The sequence below is a fragment of the Sycon ciliatum genome, chromosome 2 (genome assembly GCF_964019385.1).
Source record: "Sycon ciliatum chromosome 2, ocSycCili1.1, whole genome shotgun sequence".
NCBI lineage: Eukaryota > Metazoa > Porifera > Calcarea > Leucosolenida > Sycettidae > Sycon > Sycon ciliatum.
Window position 1 is genome coordinate 6717716 of NC_088644.1, and position 19560 is coordinate 6737275.

General features: G+C 48.9%; 1 protein-coding gene across 1 annotated transcript; it reads left to right on the forward strand.

Annotated features, from left to right (window-relative positions):
* The first annotated feature begins 344 nt into the window (after nt 1–344).
* On the forward strand, nt 345–19304 carry LOC135808436 (tetratricopeptide repeat protein 39C-like). The gene is made up of 15 exons (XM_065321626.1): nt 345–622; nt 4404–4452; nt 4931–5023; nt 5779–6024; nt 6256–6443; nt 7284–7357; nt 7540–7637; nt 9317–9410; nt 14826–14880; nt 15445–15497; nt 16517–16626; nt 16757–16996; nt 17548–17658; nt 17990–18025; nt 18312–19304. Exons 1-15 carry the CDS (start codon nt 519–521, stop codon nt 18387–18389), a joined length of 1629 nt encoding a protein of 542 aa, XP_065177698.1. The 5' UTR covers nt 345–518; the 3' UTR covers nt 18390–19304.
* Nucleotides 19305–19560: the final 256 nt, after the last annotated feature.

The following is a 19560-nucleotide window of genomic DNA, read 5'->3' on the forward strand; positions in this document are numbered from 1 at the left end:
TTCTTCTTTATATTTTGCGTATATTTACGACTCTCGGGGATAATTATGGCTAGGCTAGGCCCTGACCCGGTACGCGGTACCGGTATACCCCTGAATGGGCCTGATCGAAACACGACGAGAAATCGAAAGATCAGAGCTGGCTATGCACCAGATACCCCCCCCCCCCCCAAAGGGCCAGATAGTACCTGTTTATGTACTCGTACTCCCTGTCTCAAATCGACCACGTCCACTGCACTGGCATGGTCCAGCTCCATGATCCACACATGCACAAGGACCACAGGAAAAGTCAGCATCAGGGAGTCGTATAGACTCCCTGGTCAGCATGCATGAACTCAACAACAAAAAAATAATCGAAACTCCAGTCCAGAGATTCTTGTTCTGTGCCTGTGGCCAGGCAGCTGTATTGTGTACGTGTGCCGGCTGGTTTCCTCTTCCTGCCCACTCCAAGTCCAGCCTTGTGTGCGAATTGTTTGTCTGGGGTCAAGAAGATGATTGCGTAACGACTTGTGCTATCCAGAATGGCGACGGACCGCGTAAACGACCCATCCATAGCTCGGGAAGGAATCGCTCTCCTTTTTCGTAGCGGAGTGGGAGATGCGGAGGCATTGCTGTCCAAGAACAGGTGAGAAATACTTACCGGTATCGCGAAGCGACCCTTTGACGTAACGCCTACTACTGGCCACATATTGTTTGAATCGTTGTGCACAATCATGTATTTTGGTATTTCTTCTCTACGATATTTTGTTCACTGAGTAAGTTGTAATGAAGGTGGACACATATAGTACAACACAGTATCGTTCAGCTGACAATGAGGATGCGTCACGTACGAGCACGGGTACACAATTTCGAGCCAGGGTTTTGTTGCGTTGTACGATTGTATCCCTGCACTCACCACGAAATAATTATTAGGATTGCACCAAGAAATATATTTGCGGACTTACGTAATTGCAGAGTCACGCAAGCTTGTACTGAGTGCAGGTAGCAGTGAGTGCATTTAAAAGTACAATTCCAACCTGCAGTGCTGCTACCGGGACATCTCAAGTTTAATGGTGCAGTGCTCACTGTCCGAATCTGTGCTTGCAAACACACAGGGACAAGGACACCTTGAATCCGTGCTTGCAAACACACAGGGACATGGACACCTTGAATCCGTGCTTGCAAACACACAGGGACATGGACACCTTGAATCTGTGCTTGCAAACACACAGGGACATGGACACCTTGAATCTGTGCTTGCAAACACACAGGGACATGAACACCTTCTGGCGTATGGCCGTTTCTATCCTCATTCAGGCCATTGGTAAGCCTAGTTCACATTCGACGGGGCGTAAGAAGGGACGGGAACCGACGGGACACTCATGACGCCGATTGACGGCGTCCAATGCGAGCACCAGGAACGGGACCGCAACCGCACTATCGTACAAATCGGGAAGCGACGGAAGAGTTGATCTGTTCGACTTTTCATACCGTATGCGGGAATGCAAGCGTGCAAAACGGATGCGTTCCGAGCGTGAACAGAAGACGGCGTCGTGCTCCGACTCCTCCCGATGTGCGCAACTGCAATTTAAAACTGTTGAGCATTTTGAACACTACGCTGCCCATGATACCGAGGATTAGCAAGACGAAATTCGCGTTCGTGTTCGCACTCCAAGGAAGGTCGAACTCAGTGACGGATTTCGCGTTATGAGAAGATTACCAAACAGAATTTGCACATGCAGGACGTTGACATGTTGTTGTGTGTACATTGTATACAGACAGTACAGCATAGTAAATTTATGACTGTCCTGACACGAATCCGCGGTTTGTGTTTCGACTACTGTTCCGAACGGAAAAATGCGACAGTTCACGAACCGAAAAATGTTCGCAAACACGAACGCGAATTTCGTCTTGCTAATCCTCCGTGATAACTCACCGAGTGGCTAGCAAGGTAAGATTTCATGTCACTTGCTCTATTTAGGGATAGTCCGGGAGTGTGACAGACGAACTGTGTATCTTTTCATGGGGCTATTATTAGAATGGGAAAACTTTCAGGGCTACTTATTTTTGGTCTTCATGACAAACTGGTATTGTGAGCGTAATTCCGCTTCATTTGAGAAGAAATAAAGAAGTCTCGAAAAAAACTTGAATTTGGGCCCAAATGTCAACTCGTCATGGACCGTGCCTTATGACTAGCACCGATCGACGATCAACATCGCAACAACTGCTACATGTCACGGCGTACGAACCATACAAGATTTTACAGCTCGCCCCAGCCGCCACGACAGGCTCTTACGCCCCGTACCGTCAGCGTTACTTCGAGTGTGAACAGGGGTTCTAGCCAGGTGGAAATAGCAGGGGGGGGGGGGGGCATGGGAAACAGTTAGCTGTAACCCATTTTTCATTTTTTGTAAATTGTCTTGCCATGCAAAATGCAACGTACGTGGCGAACCCCCTCCCACTTCATCACATACAAATGTGCTTCTCTGAACCCTCTAGTAGTAACTTCCGAATGCATTTTTGTTGAATGGCATGAAAAAAAACACAAACATAGACAAAAGAGTAGCGGTGCCACTTTAAGTTTTTTTTCACGGGGGAGGGGGGTGCTCAATCAGGGTAGGAGGGCGCTGCGCCCTACCCTCCATTGGCTAGAACCCTGGTGAACCAGGCTTTCGACTACGGCATGAAGCTCGTGTTTGTGGTTGCGTTTTGATCAGGTTATGGCGGTTGACAGACAAAGCAATTCAGATATACATACTCGATGTATAGTATGCACGTGGTCTGGATCAATGTCACAGCTGACGCACTCTACTTATATGTACATACAGTTGAACATCGATTATCCGCACATCGACTATCCGACCATTCGATTATCCGTAACAGTTTTTTTGGGCGCACGTGCCGTAGAGTACGCACTGTGCATGTAGTGAGCCATTCAAAAAATACGAAAATTTTGAAAAGTAAAAAGGTCGTACATGTACATGTAGAGGGGACGGCTCGATACCGGGACGCTTTGACAGCCAAATTTGTATGGACCCAAACCGATCATCAGCGTTGATTTTTCACTCGAAATATGTTTGTGGAAGGAAACTGGCATGTTGAAGTTTGCTCTGAGGCCAGAGTCAATCGAACTGAGCCACTCCTTTGTGTTGACCCATTGCCTCCAAGTTGCCCAATTTTTCGCTTCAAAAAAGTTCAAATCAGAGGTGGCTCCAAACCGGACACGTTTTAGAGTGCACGTCAAATTCACTCTGGGTCTGAAATTAGGTAATTGCTATCGCTCCACGACGGCCAGTACAGAATAACAATAAGCCTTGTGTGTGCTTCCATTAGTTTTGATTGGTATGCTGTGCTATATTGACGAGAGGCGAGCCGCTGTTTACCTGCGACAAGAAGTTGATTTTTCGAAAGTCGTAAAACTCAAGTCGCAGTGCGAAGCAACACGTCAAAAACTCACCTGCTTGGTATGGCGCTTCTGGTCATCGCAGAGCCATGAAATTTTGGCTCGGAGTATATCACATCGTAGTCTCACTGTGACATATGTTTTCTAATCAAAATACCAAGAGAGAAAGTGAATATTGAGTCCGATCCGGTTTGCAACCTATGTCCTATTTGAAACCGTCCCCTCTACATGTTTCTTATCCGGAACATTTGCCTTATCTGAACACCGCCTGACAGTTGTCTGCCCAGAGGTGGTCGGATAATCGATGTTCAACTGTACTCGATGTATAGTATGCACGTAGTCTGGATCAATGTCACAGCTGACGCACTCTACTTATATGTACATACAGTTGAACATCGATTATCCGCACATCGACTATCCGACCATTCGATTATCCGTAACAGTTTTTTTGGGCGCACGTGCCGTAGAGTACGCACTGTGCATGTAGTGAGCCATTCAAAAAATACGAACATTTTGAAAAGTAAAAAGGTCGTACATGTACATGTACATGTTTCTTATCCGGAACATTTGCCTTATCTGAACACCGCCTGACAGTTGTCTGCCCAGAGGTGGTCGGATAATCGATGTTCAACTGTACTCGATGTATAGTATGCACGTAGTCTGGATCAATGTCACAGCTGACGCACTCTACTTGTATGGACTATGTACTCCTGGCAGCGTGGACGTACCTACTGGATCAGGATGTACATGTTTGCACGCTGTACGCTGCCATGCACGGTGCAAATGAAGGGTTTCGCCAGCTACCTACTGATGCATGCACCTATCGTGCACATATGCAGGCCGAAAAAGTTTCAGAATTTGGGGAAAATGACCCGGTTAAACCGCGTGCAAGTAGTGGTGAAGCACTGTCCATGGCTTATGATGGCCATCAGGCATGAATGCAGTACTTTGACGTAGTAGTACAGTGCAACGCCGTGTTCATGTACATTGTATACTGCTCTTGTTTCTGGTGTGTGTGTTGCAGTGGTGGTAATGCTCAAATCGACTGCGCCCTGGCCTACATCCGTGTAGTGGTGAGTACATGAGAGTGGATACTTCAAGTCGACAAATTTTCGGCCCATTCGAATTTCGGGCTCCCAGGGCTAAAACACATTTCGGCTGCTACAAATTCTCGGCCTGTACTGCTGCTGCCTGTATACACTGCTACACTGAACCTTGCAAAACAAAATTTCGGCTGCAACAAATTTTCGGCCAAATATGATCAGGCCGAAAATAAATATGCGCCGAATATTTGTTGAGTGGTATCACAAGCACTGGTTTGCCTCGCCGAGTTCCACGTATGCGATGATGTCCCACAGTTGATTACACTAATTGCTGTAGTATTTCAGGTGATGCCATTCGCATAACTCCATAACTGATGCGCATGTATTCAACAGTGGTGGGATACCTGACAGGATTTCGCAAACTATACGTGTTGCTTCAAAGAACTTGTGCTCCGGGTCCAAATTGATGAGTGGAGGTTGTTTGTTTCAATGTTCATTCTTTCGGCAGCAATGCCTGTTATCCTGGGAACCTGACTCCATCGATGTGGCTATTGAATATCTGAAACAAGTGGAAGGACGATGCACCGCGAGTGAAGGTTCGGTAAGACAACTGTGCATGGATAGGTGGATTGCTGGTGATGTAATGAGACCTGTATGTGTGCGAGCACACGCATTGTGCCTTCTGCTACTCTGTGTGTGTGTGTGTGTGTGTGTGTGTGTGTGTGTGTGTGTGTGTGTGTGTGTGTGTGTGTGTGTGTGTGTGTGTGTGTGTGTGTGTGTGGAGGGGGAGGGGCATTGAGAGATGGCCAAGACTGATGGCATATGCCAGAAGTCAAGCAACATTGGGTGAGGATAGTACCTGGTTGAGTGACCAGCCAAGGTACACCTCTGTGGCTGGAAATGGTGAGAAAAAGAGGTATTGGCATTGGCAAGGCAGCCACTGTGTCGCCGAGGGCAAATCATTCCATTGACTCGCGTTGCTTCTGCTATCCTACTGTGGAATCTGGGGGGGGGGGGGGGGGGGCAAAGTAGTGTTGTTAGACTGAAGAACAATACCGTTGGGTTCCAGGGGATGGAAAGTGCTCACAACCCAGCAAGGTACAGACCCCAGGGATCCTTGGAGATTTGGCTCTTCCCAGGGTATCAGAACAACAATTACCATAGGCACGTGGCTAAAGTGAAGTAGCGCCCATTCCGCCTGCAGAAGCCGGGTCTCAGCCAAACCATATTGGGCAGATCTGAACCATTTGTCTGTGTGTGGGTGTGCACGTCGATCTTTTTTCATTTTCGTGACAATGTTTGTTTTGATACCATGTGCCGCCCTCTCGTGTGTGTGTGTGTGTGTGTGCCCTCCAGCTTCCCAGCCTTAGCACGCCGAAAGGAATTCAGCACCTGATGATTCTGCGCATCATCGGCGGGGATTGTCAGTTGTTGCGTGCACTACTCTGCTTTACCAAACTGTCCATTGCTGGTTATGTCAAAGGCGGTCTATTGCTGCGGTCGGCTAGCAAGGTCTACAAAAAGATCCACAAAGAACTCGAGAAATACAACGTTGGTAATGGACACGCAGCTGTCAATGATGAAGCCGGAGCTGATCCTTCAGTAAGTCCAGCGGTACAGTCAATGGGTCTCTCTTTCCTTTCTCTTTCCCTCTTTCTCCCACACCTGGCCCTACGTTCTCCCATTGTTCATGGATTGCAGTGGACGGCAGCAACGTGTAGTGTTGATATTTTCTACGGCATGCAATATTTTAGTTTATTTACCCTGACCGTTGCTTCTGTCAGCTTTTGCACAGGCTCTTTTCAACTTTCTTTGTCTTTCGTGTGAATGCAGGCATCGTTCGGTGAGGTTCGCGCTGCTTGTAGTCTTGGCTTCGGCATTGTCAACTTGGCAATGTCCCTGATGCCCGACAAGGCCCTAAGTCTCATGAAGTTCTTTGGATTCAGTGGGGAGCGCCAAGCCGGTCTTGATGCCCTGGCGTTTTCCTCTACCAGCGATGACATGCGAGCACCAGTAGCAATGTGAGGAACTGATTTATTGTGTGGGTGTAGGTGTCCATGCGTGTGTGGGTGGGGTGCTTGTGTTGTGTGTGCACGCAGCATTGTGGCCTACAAGTGCTGATTCCCTAGGAATCCCAGCTAGGGGTGTCATCGAGTAGTAGGGTACCCGTGATTGGAGAGGGTAGTCAGCTGTTTGTGCCTGAGAACTCAACCGAGTAGTTGGAGTATGATGTTTTCGCAACGGTGTATGTAAGAAGTGCGGCTACTAGCTTACTGTGCACTTTGCACTTTGCTATGTGGCACAAGTGTGGACTCACTGTTCGAACGCTTTGTGTCAATCCCGCTCATGCAACGCTGTGCACCAGTATACTCGTGCTATGTCAATAATACCCGATAGGGTAGCCGTGCTACCCGGATAGAACCACCCGAACTCGTTACCCTATCAAACCCCTACCCGTTACAGCCCTACAAAGTCCCGGCTACTACATGTACTATCACTGGTACAGCGGTGGCAATTAAACCCAGCCTCGTGAATATAACGGCCCTGTACATACACTAGGAATGCCCGACTGGGTAGTAGCGTTTCTTCCTAAGGACTGGGTTCAACCCCGAGGTCTTCCTTTATTGCCCATGGAGAGCGCGCTTGATTCCAAACCCTGGGAAATTCCGGAAGCGAAGTCAAACGGCCATGATCAGTTGATTATGCATGTAGTGGTAAATTGGTTAAGCAACATTCCACTTGGCATTCTTAATTCTGCAGAAATTGCGCAATCTTCGGAATCATTGAAAGTTCTAGATTATGACGTAACCATTGGTGTATGTGTATATGTGTGTGCCTGTGCTTTTCTTCTTCTATTTTAGGCTGTGTTTGGCGTGGTTCCACGGTATGGGCCGACCACTGTTGGGAATTGACGTACGGGAAGGCTATGAAGATGGTGAGATTGCGTGTAAAGTGCTTTCTCTTCTGGCTTCTTGGTAACCTGGGTGGCATACACTACACTGTATCCATTGTGTAGCCACTTGTCTTGAACAATGTTCCTTTCCGTTTCGTTGCGCGTTCCGCAAGCAGACTGATGAGTGGTTGCTTTGTCTTTCTGGCTTTCTTGCCGTGTCGTAGCTATTCGCCAAGCACTTCGGGTTATTGGCCAGGCAGAAGCGGAGCTTGGATCCGCGCCAATCTTCGGCTACTTCAAGGGTAGAACTGAGTACCTGAAGGTGAGATCCCCGGATCACTCAACGGAATACGCCTTGCTTTCATTAAAGGGGAAGTTAAGGCAAAAATTAAAATTTCACCAGTTGTAGTCTTCGGGGTGCTGAGTCGAATGGTCGTGGTCCGAGGAAGCTGAGACGCTTCCTTCCTACTTGAATCCCAATCGAACTCGCGCACTTCCACCGAAACTGGGTGACTGCGCCCTACTAGATGGGGATTTGTATGCAAAATGTCACTAAAAGCGCCATTTCGTTCTTATAAAAGCACGGATGACCGCGATTGGCCCATATGTTGTAGTGTTTTGGACGCTGAGTCGACTGGTTTTGGTCCGAAAAGGCTGCGATGCAGCGTTCCTCCTTTATTCCCAATCGAACATGGTTGAACAAGCAGTCACGTGCTCCTGGGTGCCCAAATCACCTGGTCACCACGCCAGCAGGCGACAACTTTCACACCAAGGTTCAACTCGAGTGACAGGACTGCACCCAAAAAAGGTCAAACAGGCTAGTAAGTTGTACCCTGCAGGCACGGTGACCAGGCGACTGGCGTACGCAGCAGCACGTGACCGCTTGTTCAACCATGTTCGATTGGGAATAAAGGAGGAACGCTGCATCGCAGCCTTTTCGGACCAAAACCAGTCGACTCAGCGTCCAAAACACTACAACATATGGGCCAATGGCGGTCATCCGTGCTTTTATAAGAACGAAATGGCGCTTTTAGTGACATTTTGCATACAAATCCCCATCTAGAAGGGCGCAGTCACCCAGTTTCGGTGGAAGTGCGCGAGTTCGATTGGGATTCAAGTAGGAAGGGAGCGTCTCAGCTTCCTCGGACCACGACCATTCGACTCAGCACCCCGAAGACTACAACTGGTGAAATTTTGATTTTTGCCTTAACTTCCCCGTTAACGTTCAGGGACTGGTACGGCCGGTAGGGCCATGGTTGCACCAGATTTTACTAAATTCCAGCATTCATGTACTGTCCAGTGTATCGTTTAATGTGAAAGCACCAACACGCTTTCCTCCCTAGAGTCTTTTCCCCGTGAACTGGTCTTCTTGTGCAGTGAGGACTACTGTGCTATCTGTATATTCGTTGCTAGCGGAATGAGTAGCTGAAACGACCAGGAATGATGCAGCATGCATCCTGCCATGACACTAAAATTTGACATGGGGCAATGAGCGGCCCTGTAGCCGACCTAGGGCCGTATCACCCCTCATGAGCTGGCTCCGGGCCTGACGCGTTCTTTGTGGACATGCTGGTGTGGCTGGTGTCATTCACCTACATGTGCTTTCCTTTCGTGTTTAACTTTCCTCCCAAATCAATCCCTGCGCACAAGTAAGAAATCACCCTCTCGACTGCTATGTATTCCCGGATGGTGCTTTGAGATGGGTAGATGAGCTATCTTGCATATCTTTTGTTGCTAGTCACGCTCTTGTTTACTGCGTTGAAGTACGACAATTTGAAATGTGAACAGTTGAATTTTTATTCATTTCCCCTCTCAAACAGTTCCTCTGGAAATCTTGAGTTGAACTTATAGTCTTCTTAGGGTTTATTCGCGGACATGCGGTATCCTGCTGTTCTTCATGTAGGTTATTCGTAGCTTTCAGCAGAATGACAATGCATGGCAGTGGCAGTGTTAACCTGACTCACTGCTATTCATTTGCATTGCTGTGTTCCCTTGATCTAGAACAACACAGAATTGGCGTTAGAGGCGTTCAAGGAAGCGGCGGCAAATCCGTCTGCACTCAAGGAGATCTCCCAGCTCTGTCTCTACGAAATGGGTAAGCACTTAGCATGTGTTGTTACAGACACTTGCACATGAATTTATAATTATTGTATTTGCTCGTTCGAATTTATTTGTATTTTGTTTCTCTCACCCTTCACTATTCCCGAGTTGATCACGTACGTGCGTGCTCCACTCTGCTGCAGTTAGAGGCAGCTACTCTACATGCAGTCGAGTCCATTCTATTGTGTATCTGCATGTCTCCTTGATAATACCTGTCCAACTCTAAATAATTAGAATTAAATTCCTTCTCTCTTCTCTCTCGCTTCTTCTCTTCGATTTATTTATTTTCGCTTCTCTCATGATCAGTTACTTTTGTTTTGTTTGTACTTTGTACGCTATCGCTCTATCTGCATGACGCGATGCAGTTTATGGATGCCGTCACTCCTTGGGGCGCCGTGCCTGCACTTTTGGGGCGCAGTGCACCGGATGCGCAGTGACCTCTACGCGTATACGATGTACGCCAGAGCTAGGCATGTTTTTGGCTGCATGTTTCCTTTTGCGCTGCGAGCTTTTTTGTTTTGAGGCTACATGTACGCGTGTCGCGCTTTGCCTTTCAGAACTCTTTGAGTTTCAGTTTTATTCCACTTTGTAAAGAACAAGTAATGGTTCGAAGGAAATCTTGTCTACCATGGCCACAGGGCCGCAACATGGTCCTTTGAGCCGGATGAGCAGTTCTAAAGAAATATACAGTCTTCAGATTACAGAAACACAGCAATGTTGCTGCGAAATCGTAGAGGTAAGGGCGAAACGGATATGGCCGATGTCGCCGAGCAGGCTGCTGAGCTGGAGTTGCCAGCATCCCCTGCCTCACTCGCCTCATCGATGAGATCGTCCTCCTCCGTGAAACGGCAAAAAGCGGAGGCCAATTTGGAGATGGCACGACGTTTGATGGCAATTGAGGAGGCGGATGCTCAAGAACGACTGGATAGGCAGAGGCGTTTGCTTCAATTGGAGTTGGAGGCGCGCCATGCCCAAATCGACAGCACCTCGTCCTCTCGTTCGCGACGATCGTCTCGTCCTGCATCCAGTGCGCCGACACAGCATTTGAGGCCGTTGTTGGCATCGTCGACTACCCGATCAGCAGTGTCGTTGATCAGCCCTGGCCAGGAGAATAAAGTAGAAGTAAGCTCATCTCAGCCCCGATTAGAAACAGTGTGTAAACTTCCGGGAAAGTCCGCCTTGACCGCTACTAGGCATTGGGTAGAGACCCAGAAACCCGGCACTGCACACGCCACATTTGCGCCAGTTGCGGCAGGGACAACAGCAACAAAGCCAGCTCAGGAGAGTCCTGAGGCTGGAGGCCTGCACCCAGCGCAAGCAGCAAACGGCATGCAGAAGTTTCTGATCCGACAGACGGTTGGTCGTGACTTGCCGGCATTCTCTGGCGACTCGGTGGAGTGGCCCATATTCGCCTCTACCTACCAGAGGACGTCAGACGAGTGTGGGTTTTCGCCATCGGAGAATGTAATTCGTCTGCAACGTTGCCTAAAAGGCCCAGCCAAGGCTGCCGTCGGAGCGATGCTCACCGTGCCGGAGAACCTGCCGACAGTACTCCAGGTCCTGGAAAGCCGGTTTGGTCGACCGGATGCTGTGATTGCTGCCATGATCGGGAAAGCCAAGGCCATTGGACAGGTCAAGCCAGGAGACTTTGATAGTCTTATCAACCTGTCCACTGCTGTGACGACTCTAGTTACTACCATGGAGCACCTTCGAAGTGAAGGTCACATGTACAACCCTCAGCTACGTCAAGAGCTTGTTGGTAGGTTGCCAACATCCCTGCGACTGCAGTGGGGAGAAGTACTTGTGCGTCAGGGTAGCCATGACATCAGCTTGCGAGTGTTTTCTTTGTGGCTGGCGGACAAGGCCGAAGCAGCTGTGCGCGTCGTGGATCTGCCGGGTACCCGAACCGACAAGACGCAGCGGGTGTACAGTCACCAGGAAGTTTCGACAGTACACAGCACAGCAGCAGCGACGGCACCAGCAAGTGCAACCAGTAAAACTCAGTCAGCCTGCCTTTGCTGCAAACAAGTGCAGCATGCCCTCAGTAAGTGTTCAACATTCACGAAGCTTGGCCAGAAAGCCCGTTTTGAGCTGGTAAAACGTCATCGTCTTTGCTTTTCTTGCCTGGCCAGTGGACACGCTACCAGGGAGTGTGGCAGCAGGAAGCAGTGCAGTGAGCCTGACTGCAAGTACCACCATCATGTGCTCCTGCACAAGGGCAAGGCCGCAGAGAAGCCAGTCGACACTTGTGGGCACACTGGTATTCCTGGTGCAACCCGAGTGTTGCTGAGAGTGTTGCCAGTGACGGTTAGTGGCCCAAAGGGCTGTGTGGAGACACTTGCTCTGCTGGACGAAGCCTCAACTGTCACGCTAATGGACAAGGCCTTAGCGGATGACATAGGTGCTGTTGGACAGTCGGATCCCCTGCATATGGCATGGACGAATTCGACGACGCACACGGACAACTCGTCATGCAGAGTCTCTGTATTGGTCAATGGCAGCGATGGCACCCAGCATCAAATGGATGATGTGAGAACAGCCAAGGACCTCAAGTTGCATTCACAGTCAATAGATGGCAGAGGGCTGGCGAGTCGATGGCCTCATTTAGATGACTCCAGAGTGGCGTCATACCCAGCAGTACAACCGAGGATGCTCATTGGGCAAGACAACGGACACCTCACAGTGGCACGTGAAGTCGTCGAAGGCCCGCCAAATGCACCTATGCTGACGAGAACCCTTCTTGGTTGGGTCGTGCACGGTCGCATTGGAGCTCGGACTCACCAAGATCAACTCGAACCGGAGGCGATCTACCACATCTCGCAGCCAACGTCAGATGAGTGCATCGACACGACCGAAGTGAAGAAGGAGTTCGTTGCGGCGACAACATCCCCGCCAAGGCCCCAGCAAATTGCCGAAGCGCTGCCTGACGTCAACCGATTCTCGTCATGGAAACGTCTCATCTCCACAACCGCGTATGTTGCCAGGTTCATCGCAAACACACGGGCCAGAGTTCGCGGCCAAACTGTCGAAGCAACCGCAGCCATCTCAGCCAAGGAAATGGATGCGGCCGAGCAGCTCTGGATGAAATCTGTGCAGGCGGAGTGTTTTGCCGAAGAAGTGGCATTGTTGAGCGATGGCCAGCCTGTCAGCACCAGCAGTCGTCTACGTCAGCTAGCACCAGCCATTGATGAGGACGGGATCCTGCGGGTTCAGGGTCGCCTCACACATGCAACGGAAATGGCGTACAGTGCGAAACATCCGGCTATCCTGTGTCCGAAGCATAGGTACACACAGCTCCTAGTCCATGAATACCATCTGCGTTCTGGCCATCATGGACACGAGAGGACATTGAATGAGCTTCGCCAGCAGTACTGGGTGACGACAGGTCGAGCAGCTGTGAAGCGAGCATGGTCTGAGTGTCAATACTGCAAGAACCAACGAGCCAATCCCAAGCCACCTGTAATGGGAAATCTACCTGTCCAGCGCTTGACCCCGTTTCTGCGACCATTCACGTTCACCGGGCTGGACTATTTCGGGCCGTTGCACATCAAGATCGGGAGGCGCCGCGAACTACGCTACGGTGCGTTGTTCACATGTCTGAGTACCCGCGCTGTACATTTGGAAGTGGCTCACTCTCTGAACACTGATAGTGCCATCATGGCAATCAGGCGAATGTGTGCCCGGCGAGGTTGCCCCCAAGAAATCCACTCGGATAATGGAACCAATTTCCGAGGAGCTGACAGGGAGCTGAAGGCGGCATTGGAAGATTTCCGCCAAGACCGACTAGCTGCTGAGTGTTCCAGTAAGGGCATCTCATGGCACTTCAACCCGCCACTTGCTCCCCACATGGGTGGAAGCTGGGAGCGCCTCGTCAGAGCAGTGAAGATCGCTATGAAATCCGTCATGAAGGAGCGTGTCGTGACAGAAGAAGTACTAGCCACAGTCTTCGCTGAAGCCGAGCAACTCGTGAATAGTCGGCCGCTGACTCACGTCTCAGTAGATCCTGATGATGAAGAGTCCCTCACACCCAACCACTTCCTCATTGGGTCCAGTAGTGCAACTAGTCGGCCAGGCGTGTTTGTAGATGCTGATTTGTGCCTGAGGAAGCACTGGCGGATTGCACAGAAGATCACCGACGAATTCTGGAAGAGGTGGATCTTGGAATACCGGCCAGAACTCACTAGGCGGAGGAAGTGGCAGGACGGCACACCGTCACTGGCTGTAGGTGATGTCGTGGTGATCGTCGACAGCAACCAGCCACGAGGGCAGTGGCCTCGGGGCCGACTAGAGGCTGTACACCCGGGCAGTGATGGCGTTGTGCGGGTGGCAGATGTGCGCACCAAGTCTGGACTGTACCGGCGCCCAGTCGTTAAGCTTGCCAAGCTGGACGTGCTGCGCTAAGTTTGTTTGTGACGTGTAACAGGTCATCGGTTCCCTGTTACCAGGGGGGAGAATGTTACAGACACTTGCACATGAATTTATAATTATTGTATTTGCTCGTTCGAATTTATTTGTATTTTGTTTCTCTCACCTTTCACTATTCCCGAGTTGATCACGTACGTGCGTGCTCCACTCTGCTGCAGTTAGAGGCAGCTACTCTACATGCAGTCGAGTCGATTCTATTGTGTATCTGCATGTCTCCTTGATAATACCTGTCCAACTCTAAATAATTAGAATTAAATTCCTTCTCTCTTCTCTCTCGCTTCTTCTCTTCGATTTATTTATTTTCGCTTCTCTCATGATCAGTTACTTTTGTTTTGTTTGTACTTTGTACGCTATCGCTCTATCTGCATGACGCGATGCAGTTTATGGATGCCGTCACTCCTTGGGGCGCCGTGCCTGCACTTTTGGGGCGCAGTGCACCGGATGCGCAGTGACCTCTACGCGTATACGATGTACGCCAGAGCTAGGCATGTTTTTGGCTGCATGTTTCCTTTTGCGCTGCGAGCTTTTTTGTTTTGAGGCTACATGTACGCGTGTCGCGCTTTGCCTTTCAGAACTCTTTGAGTTTCAGTTTTATTCCACTTTGTAAAGAACAAGTAATGGTTCGAAGGAAATCTTGTCTACCATGGCCACAGGGCCGCAACATGTGTGACCCGACCTTCAGAAAGGATTGTGTTGCCGATCTGATTCACTGTCACCAATACAGTCATGCACCCTTTGCAAACACAGAATCTGTTGATTGTTCTTGCTCTCGGTGGAGTGGCTTTGGTATTTTGATGGTTTCCTGTGTGTAAAGATTGGGGGGGGGGGGCTTGCTTTCTTAAATATTCATTGGCCAAGCTCAATGTAGTAAAATTGGCACTGATCTCCTCTCTCTCTATCTCTCTATCTCCCTCGCTCTCTCTCGTGTGTGTGTGTGTGTGTGCTCTGTGTACGTGTTGGCCTTTACTTGTGTCTTCCGTCATAGGATTCATTAGTGTTTTGAACAAAGACTTTGCCGCAGCTGCACCCATGTTTGAGACGTGAGTACTGCTGGGTATTTCGCATGCCACATCACCGTGTGATCACGTGTGCGACCAAGAGCGCAGGGCACACGTGTCATAATGACTTGTCTTGCCAACTCCGCAACGTGTACACTGCTTGCACAGAGTGCATGCAGTGTGGGTTGATGTTGCATTCATGTGTCAGTGACAAGACGACGCCTGACCTGGGCTTTTCGTACATGTCCAATGCCATTAAGCACGTCCCGAATTTCCTGTAGTGACCAGTGTGATGGCTGCATTGCCTGTATCCCATATTTGCCTTGCACTATCATATACAACACTTGAATGGTTTTGACTACAGGTACAGCCAGCATAGTGAGGGGCCCGAGCAGAAGCTCTTTGCTTCTGTAAATTTAAACGTGCCCGTGGTTTGAGTTATGGTTTGGTGAATGAGTGAACTGGTCTCCATAGACTGCCTTTGCTGTGGTCATGTCTTTGCTGCAGGTTTGCTGTACATGTCCTCTAACAAGCTAGTAATGTTGTGTGTGCCTGTGTATGTACTGGTGTTTGTTTGTGTGTGTGTGGCGTGCCGTGTTTGTGCAGGTTATGCAAGGAGACACGTTGGTCACCTGGCTTCTATGGCTATCTCGCCGCATGTAAGTGTGCTGGGCGACGTAATGCACACCGCCATCTTGTGCGGATACAACTGCTGGACTTGGCGGCTTGGAGTATATGGGGGGTTGTACTTCAGAAGTACATGCTGTGTATGCGTTCTGTTCGGCTGTGCGTCGGAACCCCCACTCCCACTCTGATAGCTTTCATAATTTATCCCTAGACTTGCACTGCCGAGGACGCTGCCCTCGAGCGATAGAATGCTGCTAAACATGCACATACATGTAGAGGGGACGGTTTCAAATAGGACATAGGTTGCAAACCGGAACGGACTCAATATTCACTTTCTCTCTTGGTATTTTGATTAGAAAACATATGTCACAGTGAGACTACGATGTGTTATACTCCGAGCCAAAATTTCATGGCTCTGCGATGACCAGAAGCGCCATACCAAGCAGGTGAGTTTTTGACGTGTTGCTTCGCACTGCGACTTGAGTTTTACGACTTTCGAAAAATCAACTTGTCGCAGGTAAACAGCGGCTCGCCTCTCGCCAATAAAGCACCGCATACCAATCAAAACTAATGGAAGCACACACAGGGCTTATTGTTACTCTGTACTGGCCGTCGTGGAGCGATAGCAATTACCTAATTTCAGACCCAGAGTGAATTTGACGTGCACTCTAAAACGTGTCCGGTTTGGAGCCACCTCTGATTTGAACTTTTTTGAAGCGAAAAATTGGGCAACTTGGAGGCAATGGGACAACACAAAGGAGTGGCTCAGTTCGATTGACTCTGGCCCCAGAGCAAACTTCAACATGCCAGTTTCCTTCCACAAACATATTTCGAGTGAAAAATCAACGCTGATGATCGGTTTGGGTCTATACAAATTTGGCTGTCAAAGCGTCCCGGTATCGAGCCGTCCCCTCTACATACAGTGAGGTACTGGGAACTGATCCAGGGTGCCGCCAGCTTTGCACTCTTTGGTTGGATTCTGCCCAGCACAACTGTAGTAATCATTGTATGCCGACACAAATCTTCCAACTTTTTTGCCCTCTTGTTTCAGTATGTATGGGGAGCGATGGCCAAATTGAAGCCTCGCATGACCTGATGAAGAAATTGCCTAGTATCATCGTGCGCAAGAACTCCAATTATGAGAAGTTTGTCCTGAAAAAGGTAAGCACGCATCTGTACCTTTCTTCTTTGTCCTATGTCGTTTATTCTTCAAAGATACTTGTGATTTAATGTGGGGCTCCACAGCTGCAAATTCTTTACGAAAACCTGTCTTTCTTCCATCGTGTTTCAGACGGCTCGCTTCCAGAAGGTCGCACCGACCGTGCCAATAGCTCGCACTCTGCTTTTTGAAGTTGTCTATCTTTGGAACTACACGCTGTTTGCTAACATCAAGCAACGTGAGGAGCTCCTTGCACTGGTCGAAGGCGAATGTGCTGCCTTTGACCCGTCCGAGCAGATCCTGCTTGCTGCCAACCTCCTTGTACGCAGCAGTCTCAACTTTGAGTTGGATCGGCCATCAGAGGCAGAAACGGTATGTGGAATCCCCTCATTTTCTGTCTTCTCTGCTTACTGCATGTAGTCTTCTTTGTTTTCTGCTCCACTTACAATGTACTCTGCTTTTACCTGCTATGCCTATTGCCTATAAAGTAGGGGTCAAAGGGGTGTACCGGGTACCCGACCGTTAATCTCAGGTACCGTTAGTAAATGGGTACCCGTTTGGATTCTGATGAACCAGTCAGTACTGAACAACACTGCTGGGATCGTGTATTCCAGGCGGGAGTCAATTATTTACAACTCCACGCTGGATGTCTGCATTGTTGTTGCATTTTCGTACCTAGTAGATCTACTCCTGCGACAATCAGACACCAATCGATTTGCGAATCACAATGTGATATCAAAATGCAACCCAAGAACAGATGAATTAAAATCCCAAGGGAACTGACGATGGCCATTAACATCCAGAAAATCCACGTTCTGATGTTGACTACTGATGAAACCCTATTCATCTTTTGGGTGGGTTGTTGCTATAATTTCTGCTGCTTCTTCTGTTCATCTGTGCATGCTGCTGTTGTGCTTTTATAGTGTGCAAGGCAAGTATTGCAGTTTGCCGATGTGTGCGTCAAGAAGAAAGAGCAACACATCCCTGCTTATGCCACGTTTATCATCGGCCAAATTTACCAGCAGAGCGGAGATGTAAGTGATCTCTTGTGTGTCAAGTGCCTTTGCAGTGTGACTGCTATTCTCCATAACCCTGGCTCACTGGTATGTGTGTTGCCTCGGCCGTATCTCCTGTGTTTGTGATTTTTCGGAACCTCCGTGTACAAGGTACTGTTTGTGTGTGCATGTGTGTGTACATGTGTGTGCATGTGCCTTGGTGACTGTGAACTGCATGGATCACTCACACACCACACGTGTGCTCTGCTCTACGCTTGTTGTCACTTGATTGTTTGAGTGTGGTGTGTCATTGCATTCATGCATCATCGTCTTGTGTCCATCTGCATTTCTTTCCCCTGTTTGCTTACAGTTTGTGCAGATGAAGCAAGCGATGAGCAAAGCTAAGGTAGGCACAGTCCCATATCATTGTGTGACTCACACCGGCCAACTTACCAGTACATCGTACATGTATTGGTCGACTTGAGTTCCCGGTTTAGATGAAGGGATGGGGGTTGTGGGATGTTATGTGGACTTGTAGGCGCCTGTTTCCGGTCCCTGCTTTTCTTTGGCCGATAGCTGTTTCCTTTGTCGAGTCCTGTTCCGCCAGGACGAATTGGATGTGAATCTTGGTTCAACACACACGCGATGACTGTCTTTTGGCCGTTTGCTTTCCTGTTTCTCTCTGAATGCAGTCCGCCTACAGTGACTATGAAGTAGAAGGTCGTCTTCAAACTAAGATCAAGGTTGCTCTGGAATCAGGAGCCACGTAACAACACTATCTACAAACTATTTTTTTGAAACCGACAAATTAGCTTCAGTTGTGTACCCTAGGAATTCCGCCCCGTAACCAATTGAAATGCTAGCAACTTGGTTTTCCCCGTATGTTACCAAGGCGCAGCGTGATGTGGAGGCTGTGCCCACACGTGCTGCGCTTCTAATTTAAAACATGGAGTTCATCTTGGTATGCTGGCGTCCACGTATCCCGGACGACTCTCGCTTGTGTGGACTGTGCCCAAGCAACGCCATGCACGTCTTAGCCCTCCCACCTCTGCCGTCACTAGCTGGTCATGGGTGTGCCTTTGTCGTCGTAGTCTTTGCTGTTTATCGTGGACATATCTCTTATTATTCATTGGTGTGAGGGAATCTCTATTAGTTCTGTTCTCCTCCTCTTGGTACGAGTCCTTGCGAAACTCGACTGGAATTGCCACCGATGATGATAACAACTCATGACGATGACGACAATGTAAGACCTTGCTCAATTTGACACTGCCGGTCACTTGGCACCTAGGACCCCGTTTTCTCTCTTCTTCTCTCTATTTTCTATGCTACTCTCTTGGTACTTGTGTAGGTATGTGCCACGATGTATTGTCTCATTGCTACCATATGTGTTCGTGCCACATGCACAACAAAAAACGCATCTAAACCCTAGCTCTATGCCCTATTCGTACTCAGTATCCGAGCTCCCCTGATCCATATTTTCTGCTTCGAGATGTGAATGGGTCAGTTTTTCCGTTCTCTTTAGTCACTCGCTATTTTTTCTGCTGAGCAGAAATCGCACTTCTCGAGTTTGATTTGACATGATCCTATCCCTTATTTATGAAATTTCGTAATTCTCTCTAGTCGAATGCTATTCTTTTGGTATATTAACGTATCAAGCACATAATCGGGTGCCGCCGGTTGACAGGCATGATGTGTTATGTGCGTGTGGTGTGTGTGCGTGTGGGCGTGTAGGAAGGCCACCCTCTTGCCAAAGCATTTGGAATAGATGATATGCCAAATAACGTGCAACTAGACTTGAGAGGGCATTGCAGAGTAGCTGCATACACAAGTTGTACGGTTACCTGTGACTTGCATTCCTGCAGAGCTCAGGGCCTACCATGTACACATTGTATAATTTGTATGCAACTTGTGTGCGATGCCCTCTCAAATCTAGTTGCACGT